Below are 20,747 nucleotides of genomic sequence, written 5' to 3'. Positions count from 1 at the left end.
CATTTCTCATACTTTTGTAATGTGTTGTGTTGTATTATATTCCTTTTCGGCCCAAGACAATCTTCTAAGACAGATTTAATGAATGAAAACATATTTGCAGACAACATAATGCATCTACATGGAAAACTGGTATGTGAGTAAAAGTTAGGGTGGCTATGCATCCCCAAAAAGCACCCTGTAGACCCACCCCTGGTCGTGTGACAACACATCTGTCTTTAATGAACCTTAATGGCGTCCATGGAGACGCGGGACATTTAAATGACTTCATCTGTCCAGCTGTGTCGGTTGAACAAACAAAATGGCAACGTACGGCGACGAGCCAGTCGATAGCTATTTCTATTCATCTTACAATCCTTATTACGCGAGCAGGTACCGACCCAAAGAAACGTCGTGGAAGTACAAAAGTTACCTGTCCCACTATGGCGACTCCTCGGAAGCGTTCAACAACCAGCAGCGCGCCCAGCTCAAGTCCATCCTGTCGAAGATCAACCCCAAGCTCACCCCGAGGCTCCGCAAGGCCAACACAAAGGACGTGGCGGTGCAGGTGAACCCCAAGAGGGATGCCACCGTACAGTGCTCCCTCGGGCCGCGCACTCTCGTGGCCATGAAGCGAGACGTCCGACGTAGGAAGGCCTCAGAGGGGTCCTCGATCACCGGCGAGAGTGGTAGCCCCAATACGGCTGTTCGATACCCGCGGACCCTGGCGCTGTACTCCCCCATAGCCTACCGGAACATCACGTACTTCCTGGCGGAGGACAAGGAGTCGCCGCCCCGAGAGGCTATGGCTAAGGGGGCACACGAGGTCGAAGGTGATGCCGTCAAGGTGGACGCCCAGAAGGATAAGGACGAGGAGGAGCAGATGGAGTTCAAACAGCAGAACAGCGAGGAGGGGGTGGCCGCCGAAGAGGGGTCAAAGGGTACAGTCATGGAGGAGGGGTCAAAGGGCAAAGCGCGAGTACGGTTCCAGGTAAGTGTCTCTTGTGACTGTCAGTTTTTCCCCTTCTAATTTATAATGGCGTCTGTTTTTTATTTAAACTTTAATGAACAAAAGTCACAACTTAGTAATTTTGGGGGGTAATTTATCTTAATATTTTGTAATCCTTAATAAATTATAAACATTCAGAGGCCGTTTTAGCTTTAAACATGTTTACACATTTGGAGAAACTATCAATTAGCTTAGATGTCAAGCTTACTTTGGCCTAACAAGGGTGGTCTCATGTTTTTCCCATGACCAGTTACTGTAGTTAACTGATTTTTCATCAGTTTCTGGAGCAGAAGTATGGCTACTATCACTGCAGAGAATGCAATCTGAGATGGGAAAGTGCCTACGTGTGGTGCGTTCAGGGTACCAACAAGGTGAGTACATTTTTCTATATTTCTTTTTAATAAACGACGCCTTAAAACACTGACTTTGCCTTTCAGGTTTACTTCAAACAGTACTGCAGGAAATGCCAACAGGAGTTCAACCCGTACCGCGTGGAGGACATCACCTGTCACGTGAGCCACTCTCCTTATGTTCTAAAATGCCTCGCAGCCTGTCTTCACTAATCTGGTCCTGTCTAGACCTGCAACAAAGCCCGATGCTGCTGCTCTGTGACGCAGCGCCATGTGGACCCCAAACGGCCGCACCGCCAGGACTTGTGTGGCCGTTGCAAAGGCAAGCGACTCTCCTGTGACAGCACATTCAGCTTCAAGTACATCATATGAGCCACACTTGAACCATGGGGGCCAAACCGCAACACTCGGCAAATATATTGTTTCAGTACTTTTGTTTCACGTTTTGTTGCAGACAGTGATGGCATCACAAGTAATAAAATGGCTACTTTGCACTCCTTGGAGGCATAATCCATTTCTTTCAGCTGGATGGTCAGACATATCACTAGGCACGGATGCAATCTGTGCCATTGAAGTTTAACGGCTCAACTGAAACTTATGTCTTGAAAAATCATGTTAGTTTAAATTGATACCAATTTGTCTTGGGAAAACTCCCAAGGTAGGGGATGCTACCTGTTCAACTGTACCGGCAGCACCCAGACATGCTATATGCTTGTAACATAGTAAAAAAAAAAACAAAGTAATGGCAATATCAAAATTATCTTACTACTACAAAAAAGTGACCATTACTAATCCTGTTGGCTGTAGCACAAAGCAGATGCATGCTAAGGTTAAGTTTTTTTCAAAAAAATGTTTTTTGGAAGTAATTGCAAATGTGACACAAAATGGAGAAATGCTTTTCATTAAACAGCAGTCCTTAAAAATTAAATGCAATTCAAGAGGTTTGTGGTAAGCGTGTTCCTTTTAGGTACACTATCTTTAAATAAGATTTCTACAGTCAATGCTATGATTTTATTTTTATTCATCCATAGAGAAGGCTGGTATGTGAGTGAACAAACGTATAATGCACCTCTAAATTAAATCTCCAAGGGGAAAAGAATATTTAAATAGCATTCACAATGTACCAGACAAGCAGGGGAGTGAGGACTTTTTTTGGGGGAGGAGGGGAGGTAAAAGGACACAGCTGGTGGAGCAAGAGTCTCCCCTTCTTTGGATTCCAAGGAGATCATCACAGTGGAGGGAAATGCATGTGGTTAGATATGGATGCTACAGTAGGATGACATCAAAAAGGCAGCTAGTCCCAACTGAGGCCCTCAAACGGGTTGGAGAGGGATTCTAATCTTTTGACTTATTACATGGCGTACTCTGCAGTGCATGACACAGAGGAAGGGAATAATCCACTTTACACTTTCTAAAATATATACAGATTAAAATAAGTTATAAGCAGTGTGTTTATATATCTATGTGTCTGTGTGAGACCGTCACACAGCCTCTAAAGGCAGCTGCTTATTTGGTTAAACGGGCCAGTTAGCCAGTAAAGTGAGGGGGGTCAGTGGTGTCAAAGCAGATATATATATTTGTCTCTTTTTACACTTCCCTGAGGACCGGGGGTGCCTCCCACAGGGTCACACGTTAAATATCCTCTAACATTTACAACCGAGGAGGTTAAGCTCTAAAAATAAAAAATACATTTCTCCCAAAAAAATATTCTTGCATTGCTTTTTGTCTTCCAAGCATGCTTTTTTCTTTGCTTCCAAAGGCGCACGGTAGCTCTGCCAAAGAGGTCCGTCCAGTCACATTCAGCAAAAAGAACAAAAATATTTCGCTGCATCCTCGCTAATACACGACTTATTGCAAAAGAATGTTGCATGAGGTTTAGTGTGAGGAAAGATATTAGCTTGAAGCATCCATACATCAAAGTCAGCAAGAGTTCGCACACATCCTTTAGCCCTTTGTCGGTGGAGTCTTTCGTCCTCCTGTGTTTCTTTTTTTTCTCCTCTTATTTCTAGTCACAGTCCCGTGCTGTTAACGGTGTCGCGTGGCTGGTCGGCCTGGGCCTGACTCAAGGCCTCTCGGATCTGCAGGTTGAGCTCCATGAGACGGCCACTGGCCTGGGACAGATCCCTGCTGGGGCCCACCACCGCCAGGCAGCCCGTCTGGCCCAGTGTCTGGTGGCGGAAGTAGATGTGCAGGAGCGTCTGGACCGCATTGTCACCCTCGTTGCCAAAGATGTCGTTGGGCCACAGGGACCTGAGGGTCACAAGATGCAGAGAAATTGTTTATAAATACAGTCCTCACATTTCAGTAAGCTTGGATATACTCTACAACCGTCAGTATACAATTTGTATAGCAGTACACAACACCAGTGAGTACACCTCACTGTGAACATGCAAATTGTGTTCAAAGTGGGAATGTTTTGCCTGAATCCTCTTTTGGACATGGGATTCACATGGACTCCTCTTCCAGTCCTCCATGATAACATCACTGGTGGAAGTGAAGACACCTTGCACTCCTCCACCTGAGGATTCCTTTCTCCTGAGGATGCAGGTGCTCAATTGGGTTCAGGTCTGGAAGAGACATGCTTGGCCACTCTGCTACCTTCATCTTCAGCTGGATGTAGTATGTTTACACTCTTGCCCGGACCACGACACAATTACAATATCTTGCTACTCATGTGTTGCAACCTGTTTAGACCAGTGTTTTTCAACCTTTTTTTGAGCCACGGTATTTTTTTTTTTTACATTGGAAAAATCTTGCGGCACACCACTAACCACAAATGTCACCACAACCTCTCACGTGCATCACCAAGTCTATTGGAGGAGTGAGGCAATCAGCTACATGTTACCACAAAGACGAATACTACATTGCTCTGCCAGTCTTTTTTCTCTGGGGACTCCCACATTCCAAAAACATGATTGGTGACTCCAAATTGTCCATAGGTATGAATGTGAGTGTGAATGGTTGTTTGTCTATATGTGCCCTGTGATTGGCTGGCCACCAGTCCAGGGTGTACCCCACCTCTCGCCCGAAGACAGCTGGGATAGGCTCCAGCACCCCCACGACCCTCGTGAGGATAAGCGGTAAAAAATGAATGACTGAATGATATTTGATAATTCCTCACAGTACACCTGACTGGTTTAGACAATGACTGTGTTGACTCATTTTGAGTGGATGGTAAATCTCTACTGCTATGCAAGCTGTACACTTACTACTCTAAAGGATATCCAAGTTTACCTGCTATTCTTCCTTGACAAGAAAAAATACTTGCTGAAATACAATGTGGAATGTCTTCACTTTTATCCCCAACGCTTTAATCAAAGTAGTTAACCTTGGTACAATACAGAATGCTGCTGTACTGGTTGCATAGCCTTTATATAGATATACAATCTACTAAACCATCCTGCTTGCTGGCAAAAGATGGTCTACTGCTAAAGACCATTGTTTAGTTTTTGCAGCACAATCTGCAAGTTTGCATTGCAGGATCATAGATGACCACAATGTATCAGACTGGGCATCCTGTAGTTGTTTATGATACTGAAAATGTCAAAACTTGATCAAAATTGAAGAAAGACATACTGTTTTGGGCTCAAGTACTGTTACAAACACAGAAAATGTGTCTGTACATGAGCCAAATAAAAAATGCAGTACGGAAGTCATTAACAAGAGGTCAATTAAACGGCATTACACAACACTGTGAGATCTTTACCTAAAGATTTTGACTTGCATGAGAGCAGAGCAGAAGTCTCGGGTTCTCAGGCTTTCAATCAGCGACTGGATCGCTGTTTCTGTGTTGGTCTGGGTGGTGTCCGGCATGCACACGTCATCCTCCTGGCCATCATTTCCTCTCTCCGCTGCCTTCAGGCAGCTCTCCAGGGCACTGAGCTCGTCAGACATGTTGGTCACCTGGGCAACAGAGATGCTCGATAGATAAGAGACAGGGAAGAAACAGTGCGTGCCTTGTGCAGAAGCATGAGAAAAATAAACATCTTGATTGAATTTGAATGGCTTAAAGTCGGCTGACCTCCTCCATCCATCCCCAGAAGAAAATCATTCAATTTCATTCAGTGCTGTAATCCAATTAAAGTTGCATTAAGATGCTGTCTGAATGGACAAGCACTGCTGTGCACAATCAGCAAAGACTGTTTCAACCGCCCTGCACTGCAATAGCCATGCCTGAAAGACACTAGGAGCCTGTTGATTGGCCGACAAAGCAGTTAAAGTCCACCTACGCCGATACATGGTAAAAATACAGGCCTGATTAGGGCTTACAAACCAACTTAACTGTACTGTACCACTTGGTGAAAACAAAAAGAAACCTGACGAAACCTGATGTTACCTGATGTAACATAGAACCTTTTGTTTTAAACATCACAATCCACTTCAGTACAACCTCAATCTGAATGTTCCTGAGGTTGCAAAATTCAGAATTGCTCAAAATATTGGCCTGTAAAGTGACACAAAAATCTGTATTTCAAAGCGCCGCTGTAAATGACATCAGATGAGATGTCAGTGAATCCCAATGTCAGCTCAATGAGAATCTGAAAAAAAAAAAAAATCCACAATGCTTTGTTCTGTTTTGTTTTTCTTTGGTTTGAAATGGACAATTGTGATGATAACCATAGAACCAAAATGGAAGCTATTTCTATGAAGTCTATGTCCTGACTGCGCAGAAGAACATCAACATCAACTAGATTAAGTTTTCAGCAGAAATTGTGTGTGGATACTGAAATCTGAAATCTAGAATCAATATTGAAATATAGTAAAGTTGTGTTGAAATCTATTCACCAACTTGAGAAGTGAACCAGCAACCATTCGGTTGAGAGACCTACAATCATGTCACCTTGTAGAATAAGTGGAGTGCTACAGTAACGCATAAAGAAAAATGATTTCTCACCACTAGGGGGTACCAATTCATTTGTCCATTCGCTTTTTAGCAAACGGCCCAAAAAGCAAACTGGATGTTAAAATGTATAAACAGGTTGAATGATTACAGTGGGCGTGAGGATCGAACCAGCAAAATATATATATATATATATATTTTTTTTACAGTAAATGTGGGAAGTTTTGGAAAGTCATTTTGACGTTGAATTGGTTCGAATCAGTTGAGAAATGCAAGAGTTAGCAGACAAAAATGGGGCAGAATAAGAAGACATAAGGCTTAAATAGATGAAAAATGGTGTAGAACCTAGCGAGGAAATGTGTGCTTCCAATCCTGCCTGGCGTTCTACCAATCATGTGGAGTGTAATATGTAGTGTTATTACAGTAGCTCTGTGTCTGATAAGACTTCTAGCTGCCCTTTTCTCACAGAATGGCTATGTCTGTGTACGGAGTCATTTTCAGTGGATCGTAAATGTATACTACCATACAAGCAGTTCTCGGACTACTCTGAATTTAGTCCTTATGTAACAAAACTCACATGGGTGTATTGTATGGTGTACTATTAAACAGCTAAGTTCTTTTACATTTGCATGACATTTAAGATGTCTGTTCAAACATTGCCTGTACAGGTAATAAAGGTTTTCCGATGGTCACAAATTGATTCTGTAAGAGATGAATTGTATTTCCATTATTTTCCTTGGCAAACTTATTCTAAATCTGACTAGGGTCCTAGAAAATATTGTGTTTACCCTCGTACTCGTACTCGACGTGTCACTGTAAATTGACTCATTCCACAGCATTTTGATCATAATGAGTAGCAGGTGGTCTCACCTCGGCCTCCCTCTTGATGGTGTCCACCCTGCTGATGAGCTTGCAGTAGGCCTGGAAGAGCAGCAGCAGCTGAAAGTGCAGCTTGTACAAACGGCGACACAACTCCAGCTCCTACAGAGAAGCACAAAAATACGAACGGTGAGGCGGTGCACTGAGAGCACTCTCAGCAGTCACGTGACCAGAGAAGGATGGCAGTTCCCGGGTTAGACACATGGGGGGACGGGTGAAAGGGGTTAACGAGCCCTGGAGCAAAGTGCCAACTGGTTTTGGGCCTTGAGAGTCTATCATCGCTAGCAGAATTAGTCAATTAGAAAACGATCCATCACAGCCGCCGCCAGCAGGGATGGCTGTTGAGATGAAGGAGCCAATGATGTCACTAATTATTAATCCAGGAGGAAAATGGAAATAGTCATTTTGAAAGGTGTGGGGATGGAATAACAAACATGCAAAATGAAAACAGCAACAAAAAAACAATCAGCTCTCTTCTTGCCAGCCTCCATCTGGATGCAGTGGAGAAGTTATGATGATGATGATCAGAAATAAAGTTGATTTGATTATTCTGCCATTCAGCATATCAGCATTATGACTGGATGGCAGGATGAAAATGTGGGTGTTCGTCGAGTTGGGTTACATAGACGATATGGGCCGGGGGGGATGGGGGGAGGCAATGCACATAATGATGAGATGGTCAGCTATTAAGATATGAGAACCACTTACTGCCAAACTTTCCATTTGCTAAGCAAGAAGGTGAGCAGGTCACAGATACAACAACAGAAAACAGAAGAAGAGAAAGATCAAGAATTAGTCAAAAGGCGATGTCTTCGGTTCACTTCACGTGTCAGATACTTGCAGATGTAGAGAAAAGCAGGGGACAACAAATGGCACAAAAACATGTAGACAAAGTGTGTGCTAACAGAACAAGTCAAAATGGCGTATGTGTAGTTAGAGTCCCGAAAAGTCTCAGAGCTCCTACAATAGTGTATTTATTTAAAGCATGTTTTCTAAAATATAACAATGATACTGGGATTTGGCTATTTGAAAGTGATTTTATGCTAATGAGCTGTGTTTGACTGTGCACTTCATCCACTTTTTACATATACACTGAAACTCTACGCTTGTCCAACAAAATAGACGCAACATATATACAAAACATTAACATTATGGAGTGGGATGGAACAACTCTAATGTTGGAGACTCTAGTATAGCTATTTGAGCTGCAATGCTAACACAAACATTTGAACAGCAATATCATGGTAAGTTAGTCTATATACTAAATTATGAAACAGCATCCGCAGTTGACTGAGCTTCAACCTGCATTCTAACATGTGTAGCGAAGCCTGTTTTTTTTTTTTTTTATTTACAAGCTGTCATCTGTGCAGTAGTGGGTGTATACAGGAAGGGTCTGGAACAACGTCCATGAGGAGAGAGTTTTTTTTCATCATGACACCACTGTTTGAATGCCTCTTCTCTTAAAAATGTGACAAACAAGTGAGGGAAATTATAGATTTTTCTCATGTTTGGTACTCGTAAAAAGACTCTAGAAACACATGCTACTGTGGTAATTAATGTGGTTAACAAATCACCTTTACCACCTTTAAAAATAATAATGGCTACTTCATGACATTCCACATAGTGCCAGTTCGTGTCATGCTACCCCTACCTGTGTGTGGGTGTTGAGTCGCTGGCAGCTCTCTTTGTCCCCAAATGTTTTCCTGCAGTTTTCCAGCCACTAGAGGTTGAGGAAGATAAAATAAAGAAGGGATTAGGGGGGCTGGAGGAGTGGTAACAGAGTTTTATTTTCTGCATGCTTGTGTGCATACATCATAATGGCTGGTCAGCAGGGAGATTCAATAAGAGCATTGTACTTAGCGTATTAAAAAAAAAGAAAAAAGCAGCCTGTTCAAGACTACACGGTTGTGTGTGGTTGCAGGGCTAATATTTGAACTTCCAGGGAGGGTAGATGTCTCATTCAATTAGCAGGCGTGCATCCCAGAACCCCATCCCCACCCTCTGCAATCTCATCTCCAAAAGCTCCTCCTCTTTACAGCTCTGGCCCGCTCCTAACTGATTTAGGAGCACCAGAGGGTTATTTTTATCCCCTCAGCAGGGGAAGTCACTGCTGGCGATGCAGTCGCTGACGTCATACTCGCACGCGGCTGCCTGACGAGGCCCGTCGCAACACATCTTATCACCATGTCTTAAAGGTGGTAGCGTAATATGAAAAGCCTGGTACAATCTGCAATGTGTTTTTTTGCATTTCAATAGTCAAAAGGATGTGGAAAAGAAAATATGACCAATGTGCACCGTAAGCACCTTGCTTTGTCCCATCAGCCACTGCAGTCGGACACCTAGAGGTGTAACTAGACACTGTCTGCTGATTGGTTAGCAGAAAATGACACTGCCCTCTTTCTTCTTTGGTAGACAACGGTGACACATGACGACTAAACAGACGACTACTTACAAGCTCTGCTGCCTCCTTCTTGCCATTGTATGTGTCAAGGTGCTCTTGCAGCTCCAGCACGCTAAATTTCAAGGTCTCCAACAGTCCACAAGACACCAACTGCAAGAGAAACACACATGTGAAGCCAAACCTAGCCCAGCAGCGAACAATGGAAACTTGTTACAAAATCATCACGGAACTCACAGTCTCGGCGTCCAGTAGCACTGTGGGGCACTGCGAGTGGGACGTCATGACTTCCAGGGAGCTGAGGAACTGATTGCCCATCCGCTGTAGCTTCTCCCCCAAAAAGTGCACAGATGCATGTGTGATGGCGCCAAATTTCCTCTGAATGCTCTGCAGCAGGGTGGGGGTGGTTAATGAGCATTGAGAGGAAAATACATGTAAAAACGAGCTTGTAGCCAAGCTGCATTTACCTGAAAGAGCTGGGAGAACACGTGGAAGGTGTAAACAGCTGAGGAGCCATCCGTGTCGGACAACATCTGGTTGACATGACAACGCCAGGCGTCCTCTTCATTGTCATAGGCAACGGGCTGGAATGCCGCCAGGATGGCCGAGAGGAAGGGTGAAGGGGGTGGAGAGGCCTGGATCTCTGAGAAGCAGTCTGCGTCACCTTCATCTTGGCTGAAAGATACACAAAGTGGTGGTGGGGGGGCGACCATGCCACATGTTCCATTATTGACGCAGGAATGCAAACACATATTGCTTTAACTGTACCGCTGCCTCACTTCCCAGATTATGCTGCAGTGTTTTCAACTCACCGCAGTCATCCAACAAAAACACATGAGCTATTAGCCTTTTAGCATGATGCAATGCTCTCTCTCATCCTCACGTAAACACAGACACACACAGATACTCACAGGCCTGTGGGACCAAAGAGCCTGAAGAAGCAAACAGAATACAAGTATTTAAAGCCTGCACTGCCGAGCGCCGCAACGGACACCGTCTCTGTCCTCATCCTCACCCCGACTCTCTTCCCTTGCTGTGCTGACGGCTAGCAGCATCACTAGCGCACTGCACTCCCATCCCACACGGCACTGCAGAGAGAGCTCACACAAGCGGCACATATTCTCTTCTGCAAGACTCGCTGACTGTGGCATATAAATCCACATGGTTGAACAGACACTAAACTCTTTGGTGTCCTGCTGTCAGCAGACAATTACGCCTCCTGACCCACTTGACCATCAATCATACGTGTTTTATGTTGGTACCTTGACCCTTCACTGGGTGACCACCAAGCTACTTCTTTTTGTTTCTGGCTTGCATAAATTGCAGACCAATGCAACACAAGCGTCCGCCAACCAGAATTGGCCCACCTTGAGGGAGACTTTTTTTTTGTAATGTGGAAGAAAGCCATCGACTTCATCTTTCAGGCCCAGCTCAGGGACTGGACATCATGCTATTTGTCAGTCTTCAACGCAGATGCCAAACATCCATCCATCCATTTTCTATGCAGATTTTCCTCACTACTAGTGTCCCGGGGGTATGCTGGAGCCTATGCCAGCTGTGTTCGGGCGAGAGGCTGGGACTGGTCGCATCCTCACGCAGTGACACAGAGCCTGACACTGTTTTATAACGTCATTCTGACCTGAACACACACAGAAGTACACTTCCAACACTGTATAATGTATGTATCTCCCACCCACACATCTCATTCTCATTTTCATTACAAGAATGCAAGACACCTTCAGCCAAGCACGTAATTTGCACAGGGGATACGGGGGTCATGACCCCCACAAAAAACAGATTCAGCCAATATAACACCTCAAAGATAAATGATTTAATAAATAAACAAATAGGCAAATTCTCCATAGGATAAGTTGATGGAAAATTGATGGATTATGGGAGGAATCCGGAGTATCCGGAGAATACCCACACCCGATGGGAGACCATGCAAACTCCACACTCATATACCTAGACGGAGAATCAAACCCAGGTCGTCCCGATCTCCTGACTGTGTGGCCAACATGCTAACCACAGAACACAGAAATATTCTCTCCCAACAAGATGCCATCTTGACCACAGTAATCCACACACTATGTAACTAAAACTGACTCACTGGAAACGATATGAAAATGAGCTGACATCAGCCTTGACACACAATGTGAACTTTAGAGTATTTGCAATTCCATACTTCCCATCACTATATTTCATACTTCCAGGAATTCAAATCTATTCACTGAAGACTGCAAGGAAGTTATGACATCATAAGCCAATTACATTTCAGTTTTCAAGCTTGATGGTCCAAACAGCAGCGAGCTTCCTATCTACATACCTTGATATGCCAGAGTAGTCAGCCTCCTCCTCCTCACAGCGTTCGTCCAGCTCCCTAAGGGCCTGAGTCACATCCTCCTCCCACACTGAGCCGCAGGTGCTATCTGGATCCGGGTCCAGATCGGGTTCTAGATCTGGGTCAAGGTCTGGCTTGGTCTCCGCTTCTACCGATGGATGGAGAGGCAGGACCATTTGGGGTTCCTCCTCCTCCTCACAGACGGACCCGGGTGGAGAGTCTATGGCCGGCGGGGGAGGGGGGGCCGGGTCCAGGTCCTCCTGAGGCTCCGGCGTCTCTTGGGGGTTTTGAGCCTGATCACCAGGATCCTGAGCATCCGGGAGCTCATACCGCTCGGGGGGGTCAGAGGGCAGAGGGGTAGCACTGCAAAACCCTGTGTCCTCGCTTATGCTACTGCTCAGCTCATCCGCTGCCGCCACGCCAGCGGCATCCTGCAACGACAGCAAATCGTACATCATGAGGATCATTACAGGGCGACATGGCCTCATTATGGTGGCAGATCTTAGAGTCAACCACAGAACAGAATCATCATGAAGACCTTTACTTAAGAAACCATATTATGCTCAATGATCCAGCGGGGGGACATTAAAGTTAACATTTTCACTTCCTCCGAGATCGTTATCCATAAGCTTAACGTCACCTGTGGGAATCCAAAGAAAAACGAGAGAGGGGGAATCGATAAACATGAGCCAATATTAATCTATCAAAAAAATGCCATCTAAAATTGGACTCCATGCCAATGAAACAGGAAGAGGAGGAGCATCCAGCTGCAGAGTGGATGAATGAGCTCTCGCTAGACTGATTTATGACACGCAACCACACGTAACAGTGACAAAGCAAATGCACAAGAGATTAATATATATGAATGTAACTCCTGCGACCCATGAACACACATCGCAGAGGAGCGACGTGTGGGCACATTAATCACGACAATCAAATTAAAGCTCTTATTTTTCAAAGCTTTGTTGGTTGTTGTCCCCTTCCCCTCGTTCCCTTTAAAGTCTAACGCATTCAGCAAGGCAGAAGCGTGGCAGTCAGCCAGTACATCACTGAGACGGCAGCTATATTACGGAAAGCTTTTAGAAGTGGCCATCCTGCAGGGAATGAGTAAGAGTATTGATGGTTTTTTTTTATCTGGGGCTCATTACGCTAAGAGCTGGGGCTGTGATGACTGGGAGGGGGAGGGGTGTCCTTGGAGTGACATTGAAAGCATTGGCCAGATTAAGAGTTGCAAAAAAAAGTTGAGATTCCAGCGGCCGGGAACACCTGCTGGGTAATTCATTCACATAAAGTACGGGAAAGGAGTTTCCATCAGTGTAACGAGAGTAAGAGTGATGTTAATACACTGTGTGCACAATTACCGTAATTTTCAAATGACAGAGCACACCTGTATGTAAGCCCACCCACTAAATTTAAATTTAAATATTTAGTATACAGAAAGATTTTACACAAACATTTTATTAAACATTTGATTAAATAAATGCTTTTTTCCTACACTGTGCCCAACGGTGTGTGTAACCTGGCTAGTTAAACAGTAGCCTAACAGGAAAGTCATTCATCACTGTCCCCCTCCTCCTCCTCCTCCTGGGAACTAAAACCAATAAAGTCATCTTCTTTAGCATTGCAATTCAACAGCCTCATCGTTCCTTTATCACACACTTTGTCAGTCTCTCTCTTGCTCTCTTTCTCACTTGTTGTTCCTCTTGGGGGCACTTATGTCTCAAGTCAAATTAGCCATTTAGCTTGACTATCCTCCCGTAGTCCACCGCTGCACCCAAACTCTATGTGTCATATATTTTTTTTTAATGGTCAAAAAATTCAATGTTGTAAACTTCAGAAATTAAAAGGTGTGTTACCTCAGCTGCTGATTAAAGGACAATTGCTAATGAGTATTTTAAAAAATATTTTGTGCAGAGAAAAAACAATTTGTGGACTTGTGGACCAGTTGGTAGGACGACAAATATAAGACAATCCTTTTTACCATCTCATAACCAGGTCAATACAGTTAGTAGTTTTGAAGGCAACACTAGCAAGGTGTACCCAGTGAAGTGTACTCACCATTCTTAATAAATGTGAAAAGTTAGCTTATCATTACAAAGAAGTGAATAGTGGTTAATGTGGTAGTGGGTGAGGTTGCTTTACCCCACGTGTCATACTCACACATGCATCCGTGACGATTAAGGCTCTGCCGTCCGTTTTCACGGGTTTTAAAAATGGAGGAGTTGGAATGGCGTGTTATTGGAGGTGAGCAGTTACAGCTGACCTGAGGTGAGTCTTGGTTTCATCTCTCCCCAAATCAAAAAGCCCCATGACAATAATGATTACCCACAAAGCGCTAAATCTTCAGCACCCACCAATGCAGCATGAAGCAACAGAAAGGAGAAAGAAGCGACAGAAGCAGAAAGCAGAAAGAAATGTGCACCAAACACCAAGCACCCCCAAAACAGCATCCTGAACCTCACTGCAGCCAGCCAGTCTCATCTGAATGTCAGTCAAACAATCAAAGGACAGTCAAGACAAGTGGAACGCTGAACAGGAAAAAGAAACCACGCAAGCTGAGCTAGAAGGCGCCCGAGCACCACAATTTGTCACTGCTCCCAATTGATCGCACCTCAGGCAGCTGGCTGCTGGTGCTGTCTGAGAGGGCCATCTCCAACATGGGGCTATCCGGCCGAGGGCATGAAGGCAGACGGGGGAGGAGCGCAGGCAACGCCTCCTCAGTCAAGGCGCTGCTCGATGACTCTTGGGACTGCTGCAGGGAGTCCACGTGGTTGGATGCTGTGTCGTCCGTCGCAGAGTCACTGTTGAGCTGAAGGAGAAATTCCACATGGGGATGTTACCATCAAAGCATCAGATATTAGCAACATTATCAACATACACAACATGGACAAAAGTATTGGACCACCACACCAAGACACCAACAGGAAGTGAAAAGTACTGTAATGACCCAAATATAAGAAAACCCTAAATGACCTCTATGATGATCGTCTATTTCAAGACCTAGTTTACAACAAATGACTAAGACAAGAATAATATATTTTTTAATGTTTGTCATGGGACCAAAGGCTGCAGTGTAAAAACATATCCAGTAGAATCTCGGTTAGTGTAAGCCCCGATTAGCGTATTTGTCAATTTAGGTCTAAAATTCTCAGGGCATTGAATCGATCACAACTGGACGGTTCAGGTTTTCTTTGAACATGATTAACGTCTCATTCGAGCAGGATTCATGAGTTTGTGTTCAAAGACTCGGTGGGACAAACACTAGTCAGATTATATAGGGCAGCTCAAGTCTGAGAACTCGCTGCAAGATCCAGTGTATTTATCCTCTAAAGGAAGCGTGTTCAGACTGGAAAGGTTTTTGCTCTTTTGTGGTGGTGTTGGAATACAATGGAGAGGAAATGAACATCTTTTAAGACTATCTGAACAGTCCAGTTGCAATCGATTCAATGCGCTGCAATTTACGTAAAAAAGTTATGCAAAAATGTATGCAAAAATTCTCAGTTTGCGTACAATTCCTGGTTAGTGCAGAATATGGTGCGCGTTGTCTCATGTTATAGTAGCCTGAACACACTACTGCCATTGTGTTATGTTATTAATCAGTGTGCATAATTTTTACTAATATAATTTCTTTGTCAGTGTAATGAGTTTTTTGGGCAAGACTGTCTGGTTAAATGCAAATAAAGCAGCCAAATGCAAAGCAAAGAAAAGTTATTTAAAGATTACGGTCATGAGTATATGATAAATTATTTCTTGCAAACAGATCTATTGCATAAACTACACTATACTTACCTAAAATCTAAAAGAAGTTGCACTTGGTTGCACTATTTTTATGGGAGCACCTGTAGCACTACGCTGACCACCAGCCAAGTAGCAAGCACCAAGCCCCACTTCCACACCGCCAGCATCTCAACAGACACTCTTTCATACAAACACACACAGTGCCAGCAGGCTGTGTGAGGAGCATGGCGGGGGCAGTTTTTGAGGGTGGGGGGGATGGGAAGGGGCTGATTAGAGTGAGACTTACAAGGCCAGAGCGGGTGAGAATCTGGCTAGCGCTCAGTACCTCCTCCTCTGATGATTCATCCGTGTCCTCGTGGTTGGTGAGGTTGAGGCTTGGCGTGCTTCCTGCATACTGACACTCCTGCAAAGACGGCGTGTCCCCTTTATCCATGCTTTCCAGGGAGCGGCGGCGGACGCCCCAGTTGAAGTTGTCCATGCTCTCCCCCTGCAGGATGGCCGGGGCGAGAACAGACAAGGGACTTGAAGTGATGGTAAATCGGATTATGACGGATACAATAAAGTACATGACGTGTACACATACTCTTGTACATTTCACAATGACACACACACACACACACACAAATAAAAACTGAAGCTTAATGATTTTATATTCAAAACAAAAAAATTAAAAACAAGACACAAAGACAGCAGGGCAGCAATCTCTAAACTGCTTAAATATCCACAGACTTACCTGCAACTCCTTGTGGCAAAAGAAGAGAAGGAATATGAGTGTTATTACACTTAAAGACAGTGATAAAATGTTTGCCAATACAAAAGTTCGGACAGTAAATTTTAGACATTTCAAGATTCAACAATCAAGATTGTTTTCTTTGTCAGACCACAGTAAATGCACCAATGAATGCCTCTCTTCAATTAACCACAAAGTCTCCCACAGCTGCCGGGTGAGTGGTCCACAAAAGCAATTATTGTAATCTCTCATTTATCGCGATCATTTGGTACCAGACCCGACAGCGATAAATGAATTTCGGTGAAGTAGGATTCCGCATTTATAAAACAAATATTCTCGTAGTTGGAGCTTGGTGGACAGGAAGTGGCATCAGGGATTCAAAGATGAGTTTTTACTACAAGACAGCCACAACAGTACGTCAATGATGATTTATGTTATTATTGTGCCTGTTGTGAGAAACCCAGCAATTATTGTTGTTGACAGCTATCAAGTCTGATGTGTGTGTTACCAGTGACACCTAGTGGCCAGTGTAGACTATAATCCACCAACGTCCTTTAATCCTTTAAACAAGGGGTTGTCAAACTCCTGCCATGGAGGGTCGTGACACTGCATGTTTTCTTTCCAGCTGGTCACTAAAGCAGGTCATTTTAATGATCAACCCCACCTTCAATTTGAGGCAAGGACCTCATCGATTAAATCACCTGCGAGAAAACTGTTTGGAGAGAAAACCTGTAGGGTCTGAGCCCACCATGGTACAAGTTTGACACGTGCTAAATTGTACCTGTATTTCATTTTGTCATTTTTATTCTTGAAAATGGTTAATTTGGGCCATGAATACAGAAAGACATTGTATGCATATTTTTGGCTAATAATAGCCCACAAAACAACTACAAAACAGCGGCCATTTATTAATTAATTCATTTTTTATAGTTGGGAAGCAATGTTCAAACCGCAACGTCGGGAGGGACCTGGTAGACAGAGGCAGCCACTGTATAAAGCACAGTGTTTAAAGGGGACCTATTATGCTCATTTTTTGACCCTTTGTATAGCGCAGCTACACACAATAACCTGCACAGATAACCTTTTAGATTTTCCAGAATCTGCACCTATTTCAGCTGTATTTCCTTGGATTTGAGCTGCCAAAATGGTCTGTTTTAATTTATTCCACTGATGGCCTCACTTCACGTTCTTGTTAACAAAAACAGTCCAGCGTGAAATATCGTTCAGGGATGAAAATATTTCTCTCTTGCTGGGAATCACTAAATACAATAACTTGTGCCATAAACAGACGAGCAGAGCTTGGGGGAGGGCAGAGAGCTTTTCCGGCTAACAGCCATGCCCATATAAGGAAGTCCCCTATGTAACATCACAAAGTAGCAGTTTTACCCTGCCTTTTCAAACAGAGCGTTTTGAGTCATCAAAAACTTCTTTCAGGACTCACTTCCAAATGCGCAAACCTGAAACTTTGGCATCGTTTAACACGAAAATACAACATTCTAACTACATCTATAGGTCAGAAAAGTGGAAAAAGCATAATAAAGTTTAAAGTTTAAGAAAAAAGTACCAGCTTCCACACCGGATATTATGGTACTGCTAATAAAAGACAATGTGGTCAAAGCGAGCAATGTGTTCCTTTACACTTTTTCATTAATTCAAAAAAATCATTATTAAAGTTCGAAATTTTACGTGTTATAGAACAGTTTTCGCATTTCAGAAATGAACAGCCTCGTCCTAATTAACACCTTATCATCAAAAATACAAATTCAGTCTGAATCCCACCCGCCCTCTACAATCAGAAATGATACTGATATGAAATGATGCCTGGTGACTCTCACCTCAGCGTCCTCCAACTCCACGTCCAAGAAGTCAAAGTCTTTAAAGACGCCAAACTGCTGCTCGCTGCCCAGCTCTTCTCCTTGCACTTCCTCCTCTCGCACCACCTCCTCCACGGTGGGGATCAGGCTGGTCTGTTGGTCCGCTGAGTCCAGATCCTCGCTGGAGGGGAAAACCACCTGTGTTGGAGAAGAAGACAGCAGCCATTCATTCATGCTAATTCCACACATAAATGATCAACTGCAAACAGACAACATTTCAGAACAGCAAATTGACAGAGACCTTGTCTGAGGCCTTAGAGTAGGAGAGGAGTCTTACAGATGGATTTTTGTGAATGCCAGACTCCGGACCACATAGAGACAGAACATTCATGAGTCTCTCTCTGGTTCTTCTCTGTAAAAAAAAAAAAAAGAGAAGAAAAGAAAAAGCGTTATCAAGGGCAATCGTCTATTTCCAAGCTGATGTGTGGTTTGTACCTGAGAGAGTTGAGGCCTCTTCCAGCTCACTGGTACCAGGCCGTTAGAATTAGAGCCAGATGATGTCGAGGACGTACTCCTGGTGACAGCGATCACCTGTGGCTTTCCATTGCGACCCGCCGCACTACGCTGATCGCCGTATTTATGTCCAATAATTGGTGTCTAGTTACAAAGTCAGACATTTGCCAGATCGAGAAAAACCAAATTAAAAATTTTCAATAATAATGAGGAGTGAGCATTAGTGAGGCTGACCTCTGATATGTCGAAGTGGAAATCCAGCGTCTTGCCAGGCAGCTCCTTGGAAGAGTTGTTAAATATGCGAGTGAAGGCAATTTCCGGAGAGCCACAAGACTCGGTGCTGTACGAGCGCTGCACGTCATCTGGGACAACCAGGCTGGCCGAGCGAGACACCACCAACTTCAAAATGTTTTGTGCCTCCTTCCAATGTGGGCTCTGTGGAGATTTTAAGCACAGAAAGTTGAGAGAAACACTTGTGAGAAAGAGATGGAGCTTCTACAGAATTTAGGAATGCAAAGGGAAATATTTTCCCCTTCAGAAAGCCGATCCGTGCCCTGCTCAGACCAGTTAAAAAAAGCAAACAAGAACAATGTGGAGATTAGCAGTGCACAAAGTACAAAACCGCAATTCTGGTAGCAGGCTAGTAAGTTCGAGACCTTGACAATTATATCCAATAATTCTATAAGACAATACACTTTTAAAGGCTGCTAAACGGCTCCGGAGAGGGCCCGCTCTGAGAAGATAATGGCCCTGTGAGGTACGTTATTATGTACAAGTTGTTTCAGGTGTTCAATACGTGTAGTACAATGACATCAGATATGGGTCGCTTGAAAGTACATATACAGTGAAGAAAATAAGTATTTGAACACCCTGCTATTTTGCTATTTCTCCCACTTAGAAATCATGGAGGGGTCTGAAATTTTCATCGTAGGTGCATGTCCACTGTGAGAGAGATAAACTAAAAAGAAAAATCCAGAAATCACAATGCATGATTTTTTAACAATTTATTTGTGTGATACAGCTGCAAATAAGTATTTGAACACCTGTGTATCATCTAGAATTCTGACCCTGAAAGACCTGTTAGTCTGCCCATTAGAAGTCCACCTGCACTCCATGTATCATCCTGAATCAGATGCACCTGTTTGAGGTCGTTAGCTGCATAAAGACACCTGTCCACCCCATACAATCAGTAAGACTTTAACTTGTAACATGGCGAAGACCAAAGAGCTGTCCAAAGACACCAGAGACAAAATTGTACACCTCCACAAGGCTGGAAAGGGCTACGGAGCAATTACCAAGCAGCTTGGTGAAAAAAGGTCCACTGTTGGAGCTATCATTAGAAAATGGAAGAAGCTAAACATGACGGTCAATCTCAATCGGAGTGGAGCCCCATGCAAGATATCACCTCGTGGGGTCTCAATGATTCTAAGAAAGGTGAGGAATCAGCCCAGAACTACACGACAGGACTTGGTCAATGACCTGAAAAGAGCTGGGACCACCGTTTCCAAGGTTACTGTAGGTAATACACTAAGACGTCATGATGTGAAATCATGCATGGCACGAAAGGTTCCCCTGCTTAAACCAGCACATGTCAAGGCCCGTCTTAAGTTTGCATATGACCATTTGGATGATACAGAGGAGTCATGGGAGAAAGTTTTATGGTCAGATGAGACCAAAATAGAACTTTTTGGTCATAATTCCAATAAGCGTGTTTGGAGGAAGAAGAATGAAGAGTACAATCCGAAGAACACCATCCCTACTGTGAAGCATGGGGGTGGTAGCATCATGCTTTGGGGGTGTTTTTCTGCACATGGGACAGGACGAGTGCACTGCATTAAAGAGAGGATGACTGGGGCCGTGTATTGTGAGATTTTGGGGAACAACCTCCTTCCCTCTGTCAGAGCATTGAAGATGGGTCGTGGCTGGGTCTTCCAACACGACAACGACCCGAAGCACACAGCCAGGAAAACCAAGGAGTGGCTCCGTAAGAAGCATATCAAGGTTCTAGCATGGCCCAGCCAGTCTCCAGACCTGAACCCAATCGAAAATCTTTGGAGGGAGCTCAAACTCCGTGTTTCTCAGCGACAGCCCAGAAACCTGACTGATCTAGAGAAGATCTGTGTGGAGGAGTGGGCCAAGATCCCTCCTGCAGTGTGTGC

The 20,747-nt window shown here is 44.0% G+C and overlaps 2 protein-coding genes across 3 annotated transcripts in view; one reads left to right on the top strand and one right to left on the bottom strand.

Moving 5' to 3' along the window:
• The first annotated feature begins 227 nt into the window (after positions 1-227).
• Positions 228-1,834, top strand: zar1 (zygote arrest 1). Its single transcript, XM_058072215.1, has 4 exons — positions 228-967; positions 1,264-1,356; positions 1,423-1,497; positions 1,564-1,834. Exons 1-4 carry the CDS (start codon positions 299-301, stop codon positions 1,705-1,707), a joined length of 981 nt encoding a protein of 326 aa, XP_057928198.1. The 5' UTR covers positions 228-298; the 3' UTR covers positions 1,708-1,834.
• A 498-nt stretch (positions 1,835-2,332) lies between these two features.
• Positions 2,333-20,747, bottom strand: part of fryl (furry homolog, like) — a 61,303-nt gene continuing 42,888 nt past the window's right edge. Inside the window, exons 49-63 of one of the 2 annotated variants that reach the window (XM_058072183.1) lie at positions 18,823-19,023; positions 18,571-18,732; positions 18,377-18,487; positions 18,097-18,273; positions 15,818-16,018; positions 14,405-14,602; positions 11,779-12,224; positions 9,920-10,127; positions 9,690-9,839; positions 9,507-9,605; positions 8,706-8,774; positions 7,763-7,780; positions 7,046-7,156; positions 5,042-5,238; positions 2,333-3,585 (exon numbers count right to left, since the gene is read on the bottom strand). In XM_058072183.1, the coding sequence (XP_057928166.1) occupies positions 3,345-3,585; positions 5,042-5,238; positions 7,046-7,156; positions 7,763-7,780; positions 8,706-8,774; positions 9,507-9,605; positions 9,690-9,839; positions 9,920-10,127; positions 11,779-12,224; positions 14,405-14,602; positions 15,818-16,018; positions 18,097-18,273; positions 18,377-18,487; positions 18,571-18,732; positions 18,823-19,023 (2,589 nt within the window). In that variant the 3' untranslated portion in view covers positions 2,333-3,344. The remainder of the gene's footprint in view (positions 3,586-5,041; positions 5,239-7,045; positions 7,157-7,762; positions 7,781-8,705; positions 8,775-9,506; positions 9,606-9,689; positions 9,840-9,919; positions 10,128-11,778; positions 12,225-14,404; positions 14,603-15,817; positions 16,019-18,096; positions 18,274-18,376; positions 18,488-18,570; positions 18,733-18,822; positions 19,024-20,747) is intronic. The other variant, XM_058072184.1, reaches the window with a different exon arrangement.

The sequence above is a fragment of the Doryrhamphus excisus genome, chromosome 5, assembly GCF_030265055.1.
Source record: "Doryrhamphus excisus isolate RoL2022-K1 chromosome 5, RoL_Dexc_1.0, whole genome shotgun sequence".
Lineage (NCBI taxonomy): Eukaryota > Metazoa > Chordata > Actinopteri > Syngnathiformes > Syngnathidae > Doryrhamphus > Doryrhamphus excisus.
The sequence above is the reverse complement of the archived record's forward strand: the minus strand, read 5'-3'. Positions and strand labels throughout refer to the sequence as shown.